Below are 23,355 nucleotides of genomic sequence, written 5' to 3' on the forward strand. Positions count from 1 at the left end.
TTTCCCAGGCTGGAGTGCAATGGCACAATCTCAGCTTACTGCAACCTTCACTGCCTAGGTTCAAGCCATTTGCCTGCCTCAGCTTCCCAAGTAGCTGGGATTACGGTGTGCGTTAATTACGCTTTGCTAATTTTGTAATTTTAGTAGAGACAGGGCTTCAACATGTTGGTCAGGCTGGTCTCGAACTCCTGACCTCAAGTGATCCACCCACCTTGGCCTCCCAAAGTGATAGGATTATAGGCATGAGCCACTGCTCTCTGACATGTTTTCTTTTGAGAAAAAATTACTTCATTGGTTTTAGCTTTCATAAAATCATACAGCTTCATACTATTATTCTCTAAAAAGCTTTTTAAAAACAGGTTGAGGAGATTGGGTGTGGTGGCTCATGCCTGTCCCAGGACTTTGGGAGACAAAGGCGGGTGGATCATTTGAGGCCAAGAGTTCAAGACCAGCCTGGCCAACATGTGAAACCCTGTCTCTATTTAAAAAAATAAAAATAACAGGTTGCAGCATGTGAAATTACCTCTTTTGTAGGTAAAAAGTAGTTACATAGCTGCAGTTTAATATGATTCAAATTAATGCCTATCCATCATACATTGTTGATCAGATTATAAAATCAGATAGTATGGATCAAATGTAATTTTAATTAAATTGTAAATTCACTAGTCATACTCCCCACCATTTGCAGGGTTCCAACAATAGTATACATTGAGGCCCATATACTATTTGTCTTAACTTTTAAAAGTTATAAATTGGCCAGTGCAGTGGTTCACGCCTTTAATCCCAGTACTTTGGGAGGATGGTGGATCACTTGAGGTCAGCAGTTTGAGACCAGCCTGGCCAAGGTGGGGAAACCCTGTCTCTACTAAAAATATAAAATTAGCCAGGTGTGGTGGTGGGCGCCCATAATCCTAGCTACTTAGGAGGCGGGGAGGCAGGAGAATCGCTTGAGCCCTGGAGGCAGAGGTTGCAGTTAGCCAGGATCGCACCACTGCACTGCAGCCTGGGCGACAGAGCAAGACTCTGCCTTAAAAAAATAAAATTACAAATCAAGCTACCTGTTTAATAAAATGTTTTATTCTATTATCTTGACAAATATACCTTCATAATGATCTGTCAGACCAGGTTTGAATTTAGAATTCTCTGATTTTATAAGATTCCATGACAAAACATGGCAATGTAGGGAGAGGTGGCCCCCACCCACAGGCTGCCTCCTTTATTTCCCCACCCCTTGATATGTTCTGTGTCATGAAGAGCCTGGTGCATATATATATATATATGTGGATCCTCCACCTGTATGTATAAGGTCTCGCTACAGCCCTGGTGTATACCATTGGCTCATTTCACTCTTAAGAGGTAAGACGCATGAGCCAGCCCTAGAAGCAGGCTTGAAGCTATTTGGGCTATTTGGATGTTAGATGCACGTCTAGAAGGGGGCATGTGTTCTAGCTGAGCACATCACGTTGGCAGTATGGATTCTTATCCTGTGGGGACAGAGCCGAAGGTAAAGTGTGGGTCCAGGGTAGGAGCTCCTCTTACCTAGACCAAAGGGTGGTATTGTCTCTAGACATAAAGTTCTTTTTCAAATTTTATTTCTATTCTAAGGGTTTAAGTTGAAAACGAGGAGTAGATTCAAGAGAAAGGATTCAGTAACATCCAAGACTTAACGATTTAAAAAGAAAAGCCCGGCAACTAGAGTGGAAGGAAACTTCCTTAATCACAGTGTATATAAAAAATCTATGGGAAAAAATCTTATTTGGTGGTAAAACTTTTCAAACATTCATATTAAAATTGAAAAACAAGTTAAAAGATGCCTACTCTAGCCCCTACCTTCGGTATTGTATTAGAGGTCCTAATCATTGCAGTAAAACAAGGGGCAGAACAGTTTAAGACTTAGGAAAAAAATCTGAACTCACTAATAAATCTCAACATCGCTAAAAGTGGGACACTATGTATATGCTGCCTGCTATGATGCAAGGGAGCACCTATGAAGTATTCTTGCAAAAACAAAAACAAAAGCAAAAACTATCCATTCATGCCTTTAGATGTCACTGGCAGTTTCTGGAACAAATTAAGCATCACCATGAAGACATAATCAGCAGAATCACAAAGCAGGAAATTCTATAGGACCAATGATTTTTCAATAAATGGCATGGGGGGAAGAAATGGAGAGGGAATTTTCATATGAACTAAATGCAATGTGAGGACGTTGTCTGGATCCTGATTTTAATTAACTGTGGAAGGAAGGGCATTTTTAAGACAGAAAACTGAACATACGACAAGTGTCAGATGACATTAAAGAATTACTAATTTTGTTGGGTATGATAATGGTATTATCAGTATGTTTCTTAAAAATAAGAAAAGGCCTTGTCTCTTAAAGATATAGGTTGAAGTAAAAAAAAAAAAAAAGATATAGGTTGAAGTATTTATGGGTGAAATAATATGATATCTGGATTTGCTTTAAAATATTCCAGGAAGGCTGGGCATGGTGGCTCATGCCTGTAATCCCAGCAGGAGGTTGAGGTGGATGGATCGCCTGAGGTCATGAGTTTGAGACAGCCTGGCCAGCATGGGGAAACCCCGTCTCTACTAAAAACACAAAAGTTAGCTGAGCCTGGTGGCAGGTGCCTGTAATCCCAGCTACTTGGGAGGCTGAGGCAGAATGGCTTGAACCCAGGAGGCGGAGGTTGCAGTGAGCTGAGATTGCACCATTGCACTCCAGCCTGGGTGACAGAGTGAGACTCTGTTTCAAAAAAAAAAAAAAAAAATTCCTGGAAAAAAACAAAGCAAAATGAAAAAAGTTGTGGAGAGGCAGGATAGATAAAACAAGAATGGCAAATTTTTGAAGCTGAAGCTGGGTGATAGGAACATGGGGATTCACTATATCAGCTCTTGTGTTTGTTTGAAAATATACTAAGTTTATTTTAAAAATTAAAACATTAAATAAAATAGAATTTAAAAGGTTGGTATTTGCATAATGTTCTTCTACATAAAAAAATCCTAAAGAACTTTAGACAATTTTTTAAAAAAATCATTTTTATCACATCTTAATTTTCATCTACCATTACACACACACACACACACACACACACACACACTTTTTTTTTTTTTTTTAAAAGACAGAATCTTGCTATATTGCCCAGGCTAGCCTTGAACACCTGGGTTCAAGCAATCCTCCTGCCTCAGCCTCTTGAGAAGCTGGGATTACAGGTGCATACCACTGTGCCTGGCAAAGACAAAATATTAGAATAACAGAATTCAGCAAGGTTTTTGGTACAAGATTGCTGTAAAAAAATCCAGAGTGTTGCTATACCCCAATAATAGCCAAATAGAAAAAAAAGGATGTGAAAAACAAAACTATAAAACTATGAAAATTAAAAATTCATAAAAGGTAAGAGTAGACAGTTCACAGAAAAGGAAATAAGGTTTCATAAGTATGGAAAAAGGCACCACTTTGCTAGGGAAATGTAAATTACAATTTTCACAGTAGTAAAAATAGTACATACATTATTAAAGACATTCTTGAGACTGGGCGAGGTGGTTCACGCCTGTAATCTCAGCACTTTGGGAGGCAGAGGCAGGGAGATTGCTTGAAGTCAGAAGTTTTGAGACCAGTCTGGGCAACATGGCAAAATCCTGTCTCTACAAAAAATACAAAAATTAGCTGGGTGTGGTGGCGGGTGCCAGTGGTTTCAGCTACTGGGGGCAGAGGCAGGAGGATTGCTTAAACCTGGGGATCAAGCTGCAGTAAGCTGAGATGGTGCCACTGCAAACCAGCCTAGAGGACAAAGTGAGCCCCTGTCTGAAAAAAAAAGAGAGAGACTGAGATTTTTGCATATATGCACAAGGAGACCCCATACAAGGATATATTTTATGTAAACAATTGAAACAACCCAAATTTTGTTCATCCTTAGGAAAACAGAAAAAAAAAAAAGGATATATGTATTTATTCAAGGAAATACCATGGATATATCCTCAAATAGTAATGTCCAATAAGAAAAGTGATTTGCAAAACATTAGAGTACAGCAAGTTTACATACATTTTAAAAAAAACAACAAAATTACACTAAATGCATGTATCTATAAGCATGTTTAAGCATCATAAAAGTAAAAGTAAAAGTGGACTAGAATTCCACTTTTATAAAAATAAAAGAAAGTAAAATTTTATACCTATAAAATTCATGGTAGAAGTGGCCTATGCTGTCGGAGGAAAATGAAGCAGGGAAGAAAGAGGAATTTAATTCTATAATATTTAATTTCTTATGAAAAATCTAGGACAAAAATAAAAAATGCTAAATTTTAAAATTGGTGACAGGTCACAAATGTTTGTTTCATAATTACTTGCACTTTTTGAATAAAAAAATCTTTCGGAAATTAAAAAAAATTGGCGATTTGTCACGGTGATTTTCTTAAAAATCTAGTGGGATACAGAAGACTCGCTTTTCATTTTAGTTATTTTTGCTTGTTTGAGACGGAGTCTCGCACTGTCGCCCGGGCTGGTGTGCAGTGGCGCGATCTCAGCTCTCTGCAACCTCCGCCTCCCGGTTTCAGGCGATTCTCCCGCCTCAGCCTCCGGAGTAGCTGGGATTACAGGCGCTGGTCTCGAACTCCTGACCTCATGACCCGCCCTCTGCCTCCCAAAGTGCTGGGATTACAGGCTTGAGCCCCCACGCCAGGCCTTATTTTAGTTTTTATGTCAATTTTTGAATTGGTAATTGGACGAGAATAAAAGTGTTATAAAAAATAAATAACATTCACCTTAAATGAAAATTTATTAGTTTTCTGGTGACAAAAGTAGTCATATATGACGTCAGGGGATTTCATAATCTTTTTCTGGGCTTGGCTCCGGGAGGGATCCTGTATTATGCAATCTGTAGTAATATCCAGCCACGAGCAGCTTGGAGGATTCTGGGAAGCACATTTGTTTTGCTTACCTACCATGGGAAAGATTCCACGTGGTCCTAGAGGCATACGTGTTCTTAAGTTACAGTATTTTAAATATTCGCTGGCCGCTGAAATTTAAAATAGATGAAAAAGAAATTCTCTTAAGTAGCTTTCTTCAAACTGCTTTATCCAACTCAGTTCATATTTTCAGTTGGAGTTCGTGATGTGTGTGAATTTCTTTTAAATAAAATCCGAATCTTTAATAATATAAAGATTGGGAACATCGATTACTGTAGGTCGCTTGGACTTTGACTAAATACTATGTTTTAGAAATTTATCTTTAGGAGATAAATTTTGGGGTTTATCTTTTACATTTGCTTCATTTAAATAAAAGTAGGCTTTCTAGAAGTTACGTTTTATAGTACAGTACCATTTACCTCGGATACTGTGCCAGTTAAACAGTTTTAATGAATGTGGAAAAATAGCAGTGTTTTTCTGTCATACACGCGTATATGAAGAATTTTTACACTGATAGAGAATTATTCATAAAAATTAAACTAAATTTACTGTTAGCCTCTAATTTTGTTCTGAGGTATCTACGCTGTGGTATTAAGAAAGATAATCAAGGAATAAGCCAGAATGTTCAGAAAGGGGCTTTACTTTTTATTTTTAATGATTGATAAATTTTGTTTAGTCGAAGCGATGTCTGCGTGTCTCCCCTTGCCTCCCCCATAAAACTGCGGGACAGAAAGTCCTGGAAACTCCAAAAAGTAAATATTTACTCACAGGTCTATTTAAATTTGCTTAGTCTCTGATGTTCTCCTGTTTCGTACAAAGCCCTCGTGCGGCAGAAGCAGTTTGTCTTTAATCGGCCACCGTCTCATCAGCGTTACAGAGTAGTTTGTCCGCCAGCGGCTGCCGTCCCAGATATTAGTCACCGAGTTCCAGGGCAGAGGAACTTGTGATATGGGGGAGCCGGTTGGTATTGCCGGCACCATGGAGTCACCTTTTAGTCCGGGACTTTCTCACCGGCTGGATGAAGATTGGGGTGAGTGGGATCTGAGAATGTACCAGGGTGGCTCGCGTTCGCGTCTACAGGTTTCTTCCTCCCTACTTCCGATACTCGTGGTGACAGGTGTGGACCAACCCTGCCTGGGGAGTGGGGCCACTCGTCACTCCCGTCCGTGCTCCTCACAGAGTCTGGGAGGATCGTTCGGCTTCTGTCCTGGCCACAGGGCGAGTAGAATATTGTCTAACTGGAGTTAGTATTATTTTTCACTGTTTCTGCTGGGGAAGTACCAGGTTTTTTTTGGGGGGGGGGGGCTAACACTGGACGTTATTAGGAGGTTTAGGGCAAGATGGCTGGGACCGACAAAAAGGCTACAAGCTATTTCCTGAGTGTGAAATGTGGGCGGTGAGCACAGTGGAGTGGGTGTATATGAGAGAATGTGGTTGTATACAAGAAATCCTAAATCTTATAGCTTTTGCTATTGGTTTAAGCCTCATGTCCATCTTGGGAGAAAAGAAAACACTGAAGCACCTGACCTCGGGTCCCTGCTTTGCTAGACCTAATACTTAAATGCAATCCCGACTGCTCTGCAGATATAGATCTAAATTTTCTTGTTAATGGATATTTTGTTTCGTTTTCGTGATCAGGAAGGGTGGAATGGAATGAAGTGGAAATCAGAGTGGAAAAGCTTTGTTATCCAAGTATTTAGAGGAAACTTTCATTCTCCTCTTGATTGCAAGATATAAAAGTAATTTTGTTCTTAGGTTCCAATATGAATTTGGGATTGTGTAGGTTTCCAAACGGACACCCAGTGAGCCTACGCCACTCATCAGCCTCGGAACTGAGGGGAACCCCATTTATCTTTCTCCTTTGGGCCAGCATTCTCAATAGCATGAGTGGAAGGAATTTCAACTTTTTGTTGAACAAAGTCATCATTTAATTTTTTTAAGGGCAGATGTTCTCTAAAACTATATTCTGTTGGAGATTTATTTCAGTCCTTGGGTAGATTTTCTAAGAGTTGCTGGAAAACTTTAGACTTTCTATTCCCATTTTCTCCAGCCAAATGTATTAGGAACAGTGTGTTAGCTACCATTTATTTAGCACTTTATTTGTGTCAGGCACCCTGCTAAACTCTTTACATGCAGTATTTTGTTTAATCCTCCCAACAGTCCAATGAGATAGTGTTATTTTAGAGATGAGGAAACTGAGGCTAACAGAATTTGTGCTCAGATTCTTAGAGCTAGTTAGTGGCAGAAGAAGGTTCAGACCAGGTTTTTCTACCTCCAAAGCCTGTACCCCTAGTATCTATTCTATAATGCTTTCCTGACTCGTTTCTACAGATTTTATTCTTCATAAGATCCCTGGTTATTAATAACACTACTTGAATATATTGGGTAGTTATGATTTGTTTTGTCAGCTAGTCAGCTATTATATTTTCATGACATTGTTTAAACTGTAACTGTGGGACACTTCCTGGTAGCATTATTTTGTGTTGTCTTCTGATACCCAGGCTGCATTTTCCTGTCTGATCTGATCACTTGATTTAATGTTCTCTAACAGAGCATTCAGTTTTTTATAGTCAGTTCACCGACTCACTTCTGTCAGGTATCTGGCCCTGCCATTTCCTGAATGTGCGCATTTCCATTGTTTTCCGGTTTTCCCGTTTCAAACTGTTCAGTCTTCTCTTCTTTGAACAGTTTAATTTAAATTCCTTAGGCGTTCAGTAAGTAGGATAGAGTTTGTTGGCAATAGACTGAAACACTAATGTCTGTTAGTGTGTCATTCTGTGAGAGTTGCTTTGGGTGTTCAAGTACTTCACTGATTTACTTGACTTTTTTTTTTCTTTTAGAGACAGGGTCTCACTCTGTCGCCCAGGCTGGAGTGCAGTGGTGCAATCATAGTTCACTGTGACCTGGAACTCCTGGGCTCAAGTCATCCTTCCACCTCCGCCTCCTGAGTTGCTAGGACTACAGGTGCATGCCACCACCAGGCCTGGTTAATTGTTAATTTTTAAATATTTTGGAGAGACAAAGGTCTTGCTGTGTTGCCCAGGCTGGTCTCCAACTGGCCTCAAGTAGTCATCCTGCTGTAACCTCCCAAGGTGCTAGGATTACAGGCTCAAACCACCGTGCCTAGCTTTGATTTTTTTTTTTTTTTTTTTTTTTTTTTTTTTTGAGATGGAGTCTCGGTCTGTTGCCAGGCTGGAGTGTAGTGGCAGGATCCCAGCTTACTGTAACCCCTGCCTCCTGGATTCAAACGACTCTCCTGTCTCAGCCTCCCAGGCAGCTGGGACTTACTACAGGCACATGCTACTATGCCCTTCTAATTTTTTGTATTTTTAGTAGAGACGGGGTTTCACCATGTTGGCCAGGATGGTCTTGATCTCTTTACCTCATGATCCTCTGCCTCAGCCTCCCAGAGTGTTGGGATTACAGGTGTGAGCCACTGTGCCTGGCTGTTTTTTTTTTTTTTTTTTTTTTTTTTAATATTAGAAACTAGTTAAAATTTAAAAATCGGATTATGTGATTAGTATGTCTTGTGATTTTAACAACTCTAAATAATTTAAATAAGCTATTAACTCAACAACCTGCTGTGAGGGATGTGCTTTCCTTTTTTTTTTTTTTTAACTTAGTTAATGAAATTTAGAGCAAGGGTCTTCAAACATTTTCTGTAAAGGTCCAGATGGTAAATATTTTAGGTTTTGTTACTACATGGTCACTGTTGCAACCACTCAAGTCTGCTGTTACAGTGTAGAAGCAGCCAGACACAATATAGACAAGTGAGCGTGGCTGTATTCCTATAAAGCTTTATGGACACCGAAATGGAATTTCACATAATTATTTTAAATAATAGGCTTACTTTTTTAGTATAATTATAGATTTACACAATAATTGAGCAGACAGTACAAAGAGTTCCATGTACTTCCTCTCCATCCCCAGTTTCTCTTACTGGTAGCATCTTGCATTAGTGTGGTACCTTGGTTACAATTGATGAGCCAGTATTGATATATTATTATTAACTAAGCCCATAGTTTAAAGTTCATTGTGTTATGCATTCTATGGCAGGGGTCCCCAGCACCAGGGACTGGTTCCATGAAAGACATTTTTCCCATGGGGGCTGGGGGCAGGGAGGCATGAGAGATGTTTTTGGGATGAGTCAAGTGCATTACATTTTTTATGCGCTTTATTTCTATTATTATTACACTGTAATATATAATGAAATAATTATTAGTAGGAGCCCTGAGCTTGTTTTCCTGCAACTAGACCATCTCATCTGGGGGTGATGGGAGACAGTGATTAGATCATCAGGCGTTAGATTCTCATAAGGAGCATGCATCCTAGATCCCTTGCATGTGCAGTTCACAATAGGGTTAGTACTCCATGAGAATCTAATGCTGCTGCTGATCTGACAGGACGTGAAGCTCAGGTGGTAATGCAAGTGATGGGGAAGGCCATAAATATAGATGAAGCTTCGCTGACTCACCCACCTGCTGCTCACCTCCTTAACAGGCCACGGACCAGTACCCCTGGGAACAGGGGTTGGGAACCCCTGTTGGGTTTTGACAAATGTATAATGACATGTATTCATAATTACAGTATCATACAGAATAGTTTTACCGCCCTAAAAAAGTCCCACGCTCTACCTGCTTTTTCCTTCCTCCTTTTCCCTACCTCCGGGATCTTTTCCCTATCTCCATAGTTTTGCCCTTTGCAGAATGTCATATAGTTGGAATCATACAGTATGCAGTATTTTTGAACTGGCTTCTTTCACTTGGCAATATGCGCTTAAGGTCCCTCCATGTTTTTTCATGGTTTGATAGCTCATTTCTTTTTAGCACTAAGTAGTATTACATTGTGTTCATGTTCTACAGCCTATTAGTCTGCCTAGGCTGACGTAAGAAAACACCACAGACTGAGTGATCTAAACAACAGAAATTTATTTTCTCATAGTTCTGGAGGTTAGAGTTCAAGATCAGGATGGCAGCATGCTCAGATTCTGCTTAGGGCCCTCTTCCTCTCTTGCACATGGCTGCCTTCTTGTGTACTCACATGGCATTGAGAGAGAGAATTTTCTTTTTATAAAGCCACAGTCGTATCAGATTAGGGGCCCACTTTTATGATGTCATTTAACCTTAACTATCTCCTAAAGACTGTATCTCTTGATATAGTTATGTTTGGGGTTAGGGCTCCAACATGTGAATTTTGGGGGACACAGTTTAGTCCATAAATTCACAGTTTGCTGATCTGTTTACCTATTGATGCACATCTTGATTGCTTCCAACTTTTGGCAATTATATATTAAGCTGCTGAAAACATTTGTGTGCAGGTTTTTGTACGGACATACATTTTCAAATTGTTTGGGTAAATATCAAAGAGCATAATTGCTAGATTGTATGGTAAGAACGTGTTTTTTGTTTGTTTTGTAAGAAACCGCCAAACCGTCTTCCAAAGTGGCTATACCAGTTAGCATTCCCACTAGCAATGAATGAGCGTTTTTGATGCTCCACATCCTTGCTAGCATTTGATGTTGCCAGTACTTTGGATTTTAGCCGTTCTAATAGGTGTATAGTGGTATCTGGTTTTAATTTGCAGTTTCCTGATGACATGATGTTGAGCATCTTTTCATATGCTTATTTGCTGTCTGTATGTTTTCCCTTCCTCTCTCCTTCTCTCTTCTTTTTTCTTGCTTGGATTTGTGCAGAAGCTACTTTCTTCTTCTTTTTTGGCTGCACTGTATGTATCAAGATCAGAAGCATCCATCTGTCACTGTGGTTTCTTTTGTGTCTGCAGTCTCTTCTATGAAGGTTCTCTTGGCCTTTTGACATTAAACCAAAATCTAGTGCTCCAGATGACACAACTTCCCTTAATGCCCCGGTGAGTGGTGGCCAATTTTATTATCAAAACCTTTTCACCACAGGGCCTCTGATGGTGGGATAGGTGTCCTCATTGTCCTTCACCATTATTCTCCTTTCCTCCTCCCTAAAAATATCTAAATTTAAACCTTCTTTTGTCACAATATCCCACCCTCTTACCTCTCTTGATTTCTGGATAACTCTCTTTCACTTTTTTTTTTTTTTTTCTTTTAGAGATGGGGTCTTGTTCTCTTGCCGAGGGTGGAGCTGGAGTGTGCAGTGGAGCAATTGCAGCTCACTGCATCCTCAAACTTCTGAACTCAAGGGATCCTCCCGCCTTAGCCCCCTGAGTAGCTGGGACTACAGGCACGTGCCACTTATGCCTGGCTTCTTTTTGACTTTTTGAAAAATTTTAGCCACTAGCGTACTGTTACTTTCTTCACCATTGCTTCCATTATGATTCTTGGATGATTTCAGAATCCTCAGAGAAGATCCTCCAGATGCACTGACCTCTCGTTTTCTGGACCTCCTCTTTATCACAGATCATGCCTTCACCGAGTCTCAGCCATCTGCTTTCCCGATCATAAGCTTAAGTCTTGTCACTACCAATAACTGAAGTCTCACTTTCAAACATCCTGCTCTGACTACCTTTTCCTGTTTTACCAGGTTACTCCCTTTCATATTCCAATTTCAATAATCATTCAGTCCTTCTGAGATTTTGCCATGTTTCCAGTGTCTCTCATTCCTTCAATTCATCACTTCCCCCTTTCCCAGTTTAAGTACCATGGACAGTCATTGTTACCATTTCTTTGCTTTCACCTTGCATATCCTTGTCTGTCTCTTATCTTGTAGGTTTCTCTTGGATAAACCTATTAGTTAAATTCAGTTTTGCCTACTTCATTCTTGCCTCAGTATAGTTGAATGTGGCTGAAAAAATACACTTCAACTCTCCTGACTGGTCTCACTTTCAGTGTTGCCAGACCGATCATATTTCCCTGGTCCTCTCACAGACCCATTCTGATGATTGCTTTTAAAGTTTCTTCTATCTTCAAACCTCCAACATTTCTTTCATCCTTCCAATCAGAAGAGAGCTGCTCCAGTCTCCTATTACCTCATTTACCCACCTACCAGCACGTTTGCTTTCTCTTTTGTTACTGAGATGGAGCGGCGTCTTGCTCCTAGCTAGAGCCAATCCTTCCATATGTGCTTTAGCTTCTTCCTCTTTTGTTCAAGAATATTGCTCAAGCGATTCTTCCTCCTGTTTCCTGCATCAGCATTTTCCCCTCTCTATAGATCATCTCTGTCAGTAAATGAACATGTTGTTATTTCTCCTAGAAGTACTGTTTCTATATCTGGATAGTACTCTATCTAGAGTAAAAAAACAAAACAAACCCAAAACTCTCTTCACATGTTACTTCCCCTCTTGCTGTTACTGCATTTCTCTATTTTACAGCAGAATTCCTTTTAGAAAATGTCCGTGTTCACTGACTCTAGTTTCTTATTTCTTTTGGTCTCTTGAACCCAGGCTAGTCAGGTGCCACCCCTCCACTGAAACTGCTGTTTCACTACTGATTTCCACATTGCTAAACCCAGTGGCTGTTTCTCATCTTACTAAACTTACAAGGAGTAAATGAATAAATAAATGGGCAAGGTGGAGGTGAAGTGGGAAAGCTTGCTGAGCACACTAAAAATAACTACCATTGTTTACTACTGTTGAGGGAAATCTAATAGTGTGGGACTAGTGCAGAGGATATAGAAATAGACAATAGGTTTTAGAGATACTTTAGGTGTAACTAATGCCAACAGTTTCTTTTGGATTCTTTCGGGATGTTCTATAAATATACAAGTATATTTATCAACCCACCTTCAGTTATTTTTTTAACAACAGAAAAGTTGGAAGATCAGTACACTGATAAACCTGCAGTTTCCTTATCTAGATTTACCAACTGTTAACATCCTGACACATTCACTTTATCTCTTAATATTACCCACACTTTTCTCCTCTTTCACATCTGAAAGTAGGCTGCAGGTAATATGAAACTCCTAAACATTTCACTGTGTGTTTTCTAAGAATGAGGAAATATTTATTTTTATTTAATTAATTAATGTAATTTTTTGAGATGGAGTCTCGCACTGTCACCTAGGCTGGAGTGCAATGGCACTATCTTGGCTCACTGCAACCTCTGCCTCCTGGGTTCAAGCGATTCTCTTGCCTCAGCCTCCTGAGTAGCTGGGATTACAGGCACCCACCACCATACCTGGCTAATTTTTTTTGTATTTTTAGTAGTTACAGAGTTTCACTATGTTGGCCAGGCTGGTCTCGAACTCCTGACCTTATGATCCACCCGCCTCAGCCTCCCAAAGTGCTGGGATTACAGGTGTGAGCCACCATGCCTGGCCGCAAATACTTATTTTTAAAAAGCATGAATTTATTTTAGTATGCTTTATACTTCAAAGGTAACATAACAGGGTTCTTTTTCACCTTCTTGCATTATATGCTCATATTTCTGATCTGCCACTATGAGAATCGTGATTCCAAATAACGTCTTTTGTTTTTATAGGCTCACTTCAGTGGCTCTGTTGGAAATAGACTGAAAGAGGGCAAGGGCAGAAGCATGGAGACATTTTGGAAGCCACTAAAGCAGTCCCCATGAGTTACAATAGTAACAGTGGAGTAATGAGAAGTAGTTGGATTATGGATATGTACACACATACATGCATATACACATGTTATATACATACATTTAAAAATTTTGAAATAGTTTGAAATCTATAGAAAAGTTGTAAGAACAGTGCAAAGAACTCTTGCATGCCCTTTACGTAGACTCCACAGTTGTTAAATTTTACTGCATTTACTCCATTTTTCTCTCCCTTGGGAGGGGGAGGGGGAGAGGGAGAGAGAGAGAGAGAGAGAGAGAGAGAGAGAGAGAAAGGGAGAGATGTGTTGACCCATCACCTTTAAATACTGTAGTGTATAGTCTCTACCCTTCTACCCCCCAAAACAAAGCCACTTTCCTATATTACTGCCCTATATTTCTTCCAGTCAGGAGATAAACATTGTTACAAGACTGTCATCCAATTCAAAGACACCAAAATTTTCCATCTGTTTCAATAATCATTTGTTTTTCTAGTCTAGGATTATCTGCAAACACCCATTGCCTTTACTTGTCATGTCTCATCAGCGTCCTTTAATCTGGAACAGTTCTTTGGTCTTTTCCTGTGTCTAATGTCCTTGATAGTCTTAAAGAGTACAAATCTTTTATGCTACAAGATGATCCTAAACCACTAAGGTTCCTAGGAGAAATGACCAATTCACGGGTGGAGAAGTGCAGGGAAAGTGCGAAATAAGCCTGGAAAATCTTGTGCCAGAAATTCTCAGCAAATGAACATGTCAAAAAGAACAAAGGCACCAATATGAATGAACTCCCAGTGGTCAAATCTGGAAAGTTTAAGCATCAGAATAAAATGAGAGCATACATTATAGTATAAATATGATGTTCCTATGCCTTCATATCATCCTATGATACATTCACATGATCACTTGGTCAAGTTGATATCTTCCAGGTTTCACCACTGTAAAGCCACTCCTTCCCTTTTTGTATTACTATTTTGGGGGAGATAATCTGACATGACACCAATATCCTTTTCTTATTAAACCTCTAACTAGGAGCCCTAGACTCACTGATAACCCCAGTGTATATCAGTTACCACTCTAATGGTTGCTAAATGGTTAACTATTTAACTCTCATTATCATTCTGTCTATATTTGTTAATTGACATTGCACTATAAGAAGCTAGCTTGCTTATTTCCTTCCTTCCTACCTTCCTTCCTTCCTTCCTTCCTTCCTTCCCCTTTCTTTCGTGATGAGCTAATTGACTCCTTTTTTATTTGATGGTTGGTTAACTGCTACTCTCATTTTATTCTGATGCTCAGTTTCTCCCAGATTTGACCACTGGGAGTTCATTCATATTGGAGCCTTTGTTCTTTTTGACATGTTCCTATCATTTACTGAGAATTTCTGGCACAACAAAATTTTCCAGGCTTATTTTGCACTTTCCCTGCTGCAGCCCTGGAATTGGTCATTTCTCCAAGGAACCCCTTAGTGAACTTCCATTTGGTGGAAGATGGTATTTAGTATCCAAGATCTGGGCACCCAGTATTTTCATTGCTACTGGGATATCATTGCTTCTAGGACCTCTTAGCAGATGTAACTAGAAAATATATATACATGTATATGTGTGTGTGTATACAAACATCTGTATATGTGTGTACATATATATTTCTATAGCTATCTGTATGTGTATATACTTTAAATGAGTTTATTTACTAATGCTTTCAGTTCCCAATCCAACATCTTAGGATTCTTTTAGTCTCCTGACTCTTTCCAGGTTCTTAAATTCTTTCTCAGACTGTGAGAAATCTGACTCCATTTATTTTAGTAAAAGGCAAAAGATTTATTTGTTCTGAAGAGAAACCAGAACGTTCTAATTATTTTAGATATAGTCAACCATTTGCTCAATCAACTAACATATTTGTTCAGTATGACCAGTCTTCTATCCTCTCAGGCTGCCTTTTCCATTTGCCACTCCATTCCCCCTCCCACTGGGCAGGGGCATGCTGCCACCTTTGCTGGGCAATAGTCTCCCCTACACTGTCCTATTTCCTTGGATAACAGGCACATTGCTGGAGATGACTGTGCACAAAACCCCATCACCCTTGTTGCCTTGCTTCCTCAGAAGCTGGCATCTCTGTGATGGGACTGGTAGGGAAGAAAAGGAAGGTTGGGAAGGGAAGGAAGAATGGGAGGAAAGGTAGGAAGCCGTATTACAGATGTATATTTTAAGGACAGAGCTGATAGGATTTGTTGGTAGATTGAATATGAAGAGTGAAGAAGAGAAGTAAAGAATGAAGTAATAATGATGCCAAGGCTTTTGGCCTGAGCAACTGGGAAAATTCATTTGTCATTAACTGGGTTGAGGACAAAGCAGTAGGAAGTTTGGTGGGGTTGATGAGTAACTCATTTTGGATATGTCAGGTTTGAGGAGCCTTTTAACATCTAAGAGGAGATGTCAGTACTCAGTGTACGTGCATCTTGAAGTGTGGGTTGGAGATGTATATTTAGAAATCCTTGACATATAGATTTTATTTAAAGCCATGAGCTCAGCTGAGATTACAAAGGGAGTAAGATAGATAGAAACGTTTATGCCGAGCCCAAGGACAATTTCATGTTAGGGAGATGAGGAAGAACCAGCAAGGTTGGGTCAACCAGTGAGGTGAGAGGAAAACCAAGTAAGTGTGGTATTCTGAAAGTGAAGAAGATGCTCCAGTTAAAATGAGAAGATCAACTATGTTAATGCTGTTGACAGGTCAAGTAAGATGAGGAATGTGAATTTACTATTGAATTTAGCAATATGGAAGTCACTGGAGACATTAATAATTGTGTGTATGTGGAGGGGGGAGCTTGATTGGAGCAGGTTCAAGAACGAATGAGAGGAAAGAAATGAGAAAGCCCAAATAGAGAACTTTTTAAAGGAGTTTCAGCTTACATAGAAGCCACAGCCCTCTGCTTACGTGTTTGTTGGCTGTGCAGCTGAGTAGTCTTTTCTGAGAGTCATGTGAGCAACCTTTGGCTATTACTACATATAAAATTTTTTGCTAAATACTGTTTTGTTTTAGGGTGGTGAAATGTACTGTAATTGGTCAAGTCAATAATAGACTGGCAGTGTACTTCCTAAACTTGTACAATGAGGAAATCATCAGAGCAGTTTCAGTGGAATATAATAGATAAGGAGTACAAAGGAAGGCCTAGTTTTGAAAAACTCTTGAAAGTGCCTGAAGTTTTGAAAGTGTCACAGAAAATAGGAACTTCATAGATTCTATGGTAAGCAGCCTTCTTGGGCCTTGGTCAACACCTTGACCTTTCCCTACAGAAAGTTTCAGTGTAGTGTATTGAAGAATGTTTTCTGTATCCACATATTTCTTAGTTTATAATGAAACCTCATTAGGAAATTGGAATATAGTTAGATTTGCTGAAATGAATTTGATGGTTTAGATGAGTAAATCCTTTATTGTCTAGATAGAAAATTGGTTATACCCTTAACTTAAGGCATGGATGACAAATATGCAGTGCATGTATGCTTTCCTTAGTCCTCTCTATTATTGTTACTTATGAACCACATTAACTTTTCATGCTGAACCCAAATATAGCATCAGAATTCTTGTTAGTAATGTTCCATAAAGCCATTACCAATTAGTCTTACATGACATATGACATAAAATCTTTTTTGATCCCTGGTGTAAGAATTCAGCCCACAAGATAAAAATTATGCAGAAAACAACACATAAATTGGAAATGAGCTTTGAATTGCTTGTCGTTTACATTTCTGGAGTTTATTAATAATAGTAATGGCTAATAAGAAACCTTAATAGAGGTGACATAGGGGTACAGTGCTTGTTTCTTTGTCAAATAATTGAATTGACAGTTAATCTCTATTCTTTTGTCCAAAGATTCTGCCCTATTTGCTGAACTCGGTTATTTCACAGACACCGATGAGCTGCAGTTGGACGCAGCCAATGAGACTTATGTAAGTATTTACTAAGGTTGAATAATGTGATATTTAGTCTTTAACCCTAATTATTGCAAGAAAGTTTCAGGACAACAGGTTTAGGCTAGTAATTTATGTTACATACTTCATGGTAAATAGCTTCTACCATTAAGTATGAAAGTTAGTAGCCATTTTGTAGTCAGCAAATGTAGGACAGTAGAAATTCATTGGTCTTGGTATGAGACTTGTATTCTAGGCCCACCTTTGGCCCTAGGTAAAAACCTGCCTACTTGGTTTTTACAGGCACTTTGCTATGTAAGGGAATTGGTGGGTGACTCTGGAAAAGTCACTAACCTACTTTTTTTTTTACAGATACTTTGGTGCATAAGGGAATTGGTGGGTGACTTTGGAAAAGTTGCTAATCTACCTACTTCTTTTTTACAGATACTTTGCTACATAAGGGAGTTGGTGGGTGACTTTAGAAAAGTCACTAACCTGCCTACCTCTTGGTTTTTACAGATTAATTGCTTTTAAAAATGAAGTTGGTAAGTTCTGCTTGACTAAGTTGGTATGTCAAGCAGAACTTACCAACTTCCTTTTTAAAATTGTATATTTATATAGAAAGCTCTGAAGAGTAGGTATATCCTTGTCTTTGGTTAGAGGTCTGTGTGAAAACTATTTTAACACTCTGGGTCCTCAAAAATATCTTAGATTTTCTTTTATTGATTAGTACATATTAAGCTGTTTGGCCTATAGAACTTTGATTTTGTCTTATTCTTTAATGGATGAGGTGCTATTTCATTGAAGAAGTAATTCAAGTGAGCAGAGTAATTTGTCAGTCAGGTTGACTATCACATCATTTTAAGCTCTTATTAACTAGAGTACAAAACGTGTACAGATTGCTTAGTGAGTTTCAGATATTTCTTAAATAATGATTTAGCAATTGTTTTACCATGAATCAACAGAAGAGGATGAAGCACATGATGTATTTTAGAAAATCAGTACATGGGATTTTAATGGTTTCATTTACTCCATGAGATACTTTAGAATACGGCCTGTTGATTAAATTGCCTTTTAATATTGGCTATTTAAATAAGCAGCTGACATTTGTATTTCATAACATCTAGAATCCTAAAGGAAGGTGTTTCTTTTAAACTATATGAAGAAACTGTGTGCGCAATTGGAAAGATTAAGGGAAATATATTCCTGATTTTATGACTTAACATTCTATTATTTTATGCAAAGCACTCAATCTTTCACTTCCTTATTTTTTCTAGTATAACATGAAGGGATTGTATCTCTGAGAGCCCTCATGTCATCCTTCTTCCAAATGGTAGTAGAATTTCCTATGCTAAGTCATTGAAGAGCTAGCGTATATAAGTATGTTTTATTTTGCATAAATTGGGCCCGTTAAATTTCTGACGAGATAAAATCTTTATGCTCTAGAAGGTATTTGACATGGCTGAAGATTGAGTCAGAAGTTTCTTGAAGTAGATCATGTCCTTATTTAAAAGTATTGCTGGCACTCAGGCATGTAGCATTGGTAAGTTTACATAGATTAAGAAAGCTTATGGATTTTTTGGTTGCTAAAAGTCAAGGCAGCTTAATTTTTTTTTTTTTTTTTTTTAAAGACAGAGTCTCACTCTGTTGCCCAGGCTGGAGTGCAGTGATGTGATCTTGGCTCACTGCAACCTCCTGCCTCCTGGGTTCAAGAGATTCTTATGTCTTACCCTCCTGAGTAGCTGGGACTACAGGTGTGTGCTACCACACCTGGCTTATTTTTGTATTTTTAGTAGAGATGGGGTTTCACTACATTGGCCAGGCTGGTCTCGAACTCCTGAGCTCAAGTGATCCACCCACCTTGGCCTCCCAAAGGGCTGAGATTACAGGCATGAGCCACCACGCCTGGCCAAGGCTGCTTAATTTTTTGATGTGTAGATCCAAATAAGAAAAAAAAGTGAAGGAGATTGATTTTTTTCCCTTTTTATTTATTTATTTATTTTTTAAATTAATTTTTATTTTTCCCCAGTATGAGGTACACAGCTACATTTTTTCTTTCTTTTTTCTTTTTGATTTTTATAAAAAAATGGTTCTTTTATGATTTAAATAGTTTTTTTATCATGTACACTTCCACATATTCTCTTTATGTACCCTGTACTAATATTTACTCAGTTACAGGCACTATAAGAAAACAGTTTCCCTTCTCTGTTTCTGGTATAGTCTCAATAAAAATTAACCATATAATAGTCATTTTGAAATGATAATACTCTTCTAGAAATTATTAACAAATGGTCGTTACCAGTTATTAGATACATTTTTACTTTTTTTGCCTGAGGCATATTTTCTCTATTGTTGCTTTTTTTTTTCTTTTTTGAGACAGGTCCTGGCTCTGTCTCCCAGGCTGGAGTGCAGTGGCATGATCATGGCTCACTGCAGCCTCCATCTTTGGGACTCAAGCAATCCTCCTACTCCAGTCTCCAGAGTAGCTGAGACCACAGGTGCTCACCAGTATGCCCAGCTAGTGTTTGTATTTTTTTTTTTTTTTTTGGTAGAGATGGATTTTGCCATGTTTCTCAGGCTGATCTTGAACCCCTGGGCTCAGGCAACCCTGTTGTTGCTATTTTATCATCTGTGACATTAAGTTAATGTTTATTGCCTTTATTGCATTATTTATATATTAAATTTACTTCTCTTTTTGTCTCTGTGACTCCAGACACTTAATTTAAAATAGTACTGTTTGGTACTAACTTGATCTCAGATTTACATGAGGGCTCTGAAATGATGTGACACTTCTTTATTTATGTATATAGTATAAGGTGGTCATCTGGATGACCCACAGTATGCTTATATTTAAGTTAGAAAAACCGTCTAAATGAAAAGCACTTAATGGAGCCTTTAAGAAGTTTGCTGACCCCTGTTTGAAAAACTTAGTTTTATTTTATAGGATTAAAAAGTGTATTATAGGATTAACAAGTGTTTTTTTTTTTTTTAAATTCATAAAAGTTTTAGAAATTTAGGATGTATAGAACAGTAGAAAAAAGGGAAAATTACTCAGTGGTAACTACGCTCTTTATGATTCTTGCCTGTCTTTTGGATATGTCTGTATTCTTTCTATTTTATATAGAGATTATATTGTGAATAGCGTTTGCTTTGTCTTGTTTCTCTTAATGGCAATGGGAAAATGTATTTTGCTGGACTTCTCTTATGATAAAAGACACACTTTTGACTACTGTAAAGGTCTGTTCTCATAGAAAAGAGTGAAGCCAACGGAATCTTTTAAATACTGAATCCCTTACCTCTTTCCTAGTAGTTACTACTGTGCTTCAGGTAACTGAATCTCTAGGCTATCCAAGATGTATTCTCATACAAGACTGACTTAGAATATTCATTTTACTGGGTTGGCTAATAGCAGTTATATTATTCGTGCCAAATTGTGTCTGATAGCTTGATTTTAAGATGTATATGTTTTATTCTTTTAATGTTCTTTTGGTGATTTGAAACCTACAGGAAAACAATTTTGATCATCTTGATTTTGATTTGGATTTGATGCCTTGGGAGTCAGACATTTGGGACATTCACAACCAAATCTGTACAGGTAATTATGTGTTTCACTGGTAAAAGCTTTAAACAGATCAATTTTATTTTGCAGTTTGGTCATACTCAAAATTAGGCAGGGCTATTGGGCTATATTGATAGGTTAAAAGATTCCTGGTGTTGTTCCTTCTACTTCTGGTATGGCAATTGTGTAAACAAATTTCTTGTCAAAAATGGATATGAGGAATTTCATAGTTATGTTTCAGTAGTGTAATGAATGAATAAATAGTTCATATCAGAAATGGAAATATTGATTTTGAATTTCGAATAATGTCTCTATATAAGATTAACCTGAGAACCAGACAGGACTCAGGGAATCCAAGGGAAGAGGCTGGGTTACCAGAACCTAGGAACTTGGTAGAGGAGTTCCTATGCATTTAACACATGTACTTCTGAGAAGGGGAAGCACCTTGCTGATACTATCTTTAAGGGGGCCTGATGAAGTCGGGGTTGAGTATACTGAAAGAAGCTGAAACCTGGAGCAAATTGCCAATGTTGGGGTACAGCTGATGGTAGAATGAAGACTATCGCTTCTCCTCACTTCTAGCATCTTTCTAGTATCTCCTATTGACAGGACTTAAAAGGATGCCAGCTGGGAGTAATTTGTATCACAGATTATAGAAAGTGGATTTGGTGCTGAGAGACAGTGAATAAATAAGCAGCACATTATCCTATCTGAATTCCTCCCTACCCCTGCACTACCTATTCCTCTTTATTTTATTTATTATATTGCTTCATGCCTGCCTGCCTTTATAGAATATGGGATACACAAGGTCAGTGTTCTGGTTTTATTGTTTGACAAACTACTGTAAATCTTAGTTGCTTAAAACAACCACCATTTTATTAAATTGCTAGAATCTATGGGTCACAAATTTTGACTGGGTGCTCCGGTGGCTTGTCTCTGCTCCGTAATATCCAGACCACAACTGGGGAGATTTGAAGACTGCAGTAGCTTGACATTTGGGGGCCGGAATCATCTTGAGGTTTCTTCACTCATATGTGTAGCGCCCGGGGTAGAATGACTTGAAGACAAGACTATGAACTGGAGTGCCTGAATAGGGCCTCTCTGTGTGGCGTGGTGTTCGCAAGTCATGGTGGTCTCAGGGTAGTCAGACTTCCAAGTGTGAGTGTTCCGGCACACAAAGCAGAGGCTGCATTTCCAGCCTCAGGATTCACATAGCATTGCTCTGTTCTCTCTTGGTTGAAGGAGTCAAGCCCACCTAAATTCATGGGGTGAGGAAATGGACTCTACTTCTTGGTGGGGAAGTTGCAAGATCATATTATAGAAGATCATGAGGGAAGATCATTGTATGGCTAATTCTGGAAAACACAGTCTACCTACCATCCCTACCCTGTTCTGTCTTTGACACCAAGGGACACTGCCTGGGCCATAGTTGCTCAGTACATTTTTATAGGATAAATTAGTAGTTTAAAAGATACGAACATTTTTTATGAGTTTAAATTGTATTGTCAAAAATGCTTTCCAGAATAATTATTTCTTATTTCTTACTTTTTTAAAATTAAATTTTTGGGAATCTATAATATTTTGCATGTGGTATAATATTCATAAGGTACAAAAATCTGTATAGTAGAAAAATGTCTCCTGCTTTTATCCCTCAACCAACAAGTTCTGCTTTCCAGAGACAACCGCTGTTACCAGTTTCTTCTGTTTACTCTTCCAGAGAATTAGTGCAGATGCAAGTGTACACATACAGCCCTACCCCCCACATATATAATTTGTTACACAAGTGTAAGCATACTAGAAACTGCATCTTGCATTTTCACTTGTTATATTTTGGTGACCTTAGCTTCCATATCTGATTGAATTTTAAAAGATTTTACCTTCTTTCTTGTTCATTTTATTCTAAGTTTTTGTTGTCCAGTGGGTAAAACCTTTCCTCCATGTTTTCCAGTTAAAGATATTAAGGCAGAACCTCAGCCACTTTCTCCAGCCTCCTCAAGTTATTCAATCTCGTCTCCTCAGTCAGTGGACTCTTACTCTTCAACTCAGCATGTTCCTGTGAGTAGCCAGTCTTTTACAATGATTTTGGTTATAATGCTATCTGGAAAATATATATATGGGGGAGGCAGTTGACATTTGTTGAATACTACCATGAGTTTTATTCTCTCATTTAATGAGGGAACTGAGACTCAAGAAAGAGCCTTTGGGAGCTAGACAGTTGTTAGTGCCTTTGGTTTTGCCCTCTTTCCCTTCTGCTCATGCCTCCATAATTTCGTTGTTTCATTGCATTTTAACAGTATCCAGTATTGTTTTGTTTATTGGCTTACTGTCTTCCCCCTGCCTTTCTTTCTCCTTCCTGTTAGAATATACGTTCTTTATATATGGACATAGAAGAATGTAATATGGTCAGTCTTTATATCTCTTTAGCCACAGAATCTAGAATGATTGCCTTAGTTCGGGAATGCCTAGTGCTACCTTTAGAAGGGGCTATTTTTTTTTTTTTTTTTT

The 23,355-nt window shown here is 38.5% G+C and overlaps 1 protein-coding gene across 3 annotated transcripts in view; it reads left to right on the forward strand.

Annotated features, from left to right (window-relative positions):
* Positions 1-5,740: 5,740 nt before the first annotated feature.
* ATF6 (activating transcription factor 6) overlaps positions 5,741-23,355 on the forward strand; it is a 197,304-nt gene continuing 179,689 nt past the window's right edge. For all 3 annotated transcript variants that reach the window (XM_017515079.2, XM_037733668.1, XM_037733669.1), the window contains exons 1-4: positions 5,741-5,932; positions 17,254-17,330; positions 20,799-20,886; positions 22,799-22,905. In XM_017515079.2, the coding sequence (XP_017370568.1) occupies positions 5,851-5,932; positions 17,254-17,330; positions 20,799-20,886; positions 22,799-22,905 (354 nt within the window). In that variant the 5' untranslated portion in view covers positions 5,741-5,850. The remainder of the gene's footprint in view (positions 5,933-17,253; positions 17,331-20,798; positions 20,887-22,798; positions 22,906-23,355) is intronic.

The sequence above is a fragment of the Cebus imitator genome, unplaced genomic scaffold (assembly GCF_001604975.1).
Source record: "Cebus imitator isolate Cc_AM_T3 unplaced genomic scaffold, Cebus_imitator-1.0 Scaffold541, whole genome shotgun sequence".
NCBI classification, from domain to species: domain Eukaryota; kingdom Metazoa; phylum Chordata; class Mammalia; order Primates; family Cebidae; genus Cebus; species Cebus imitator.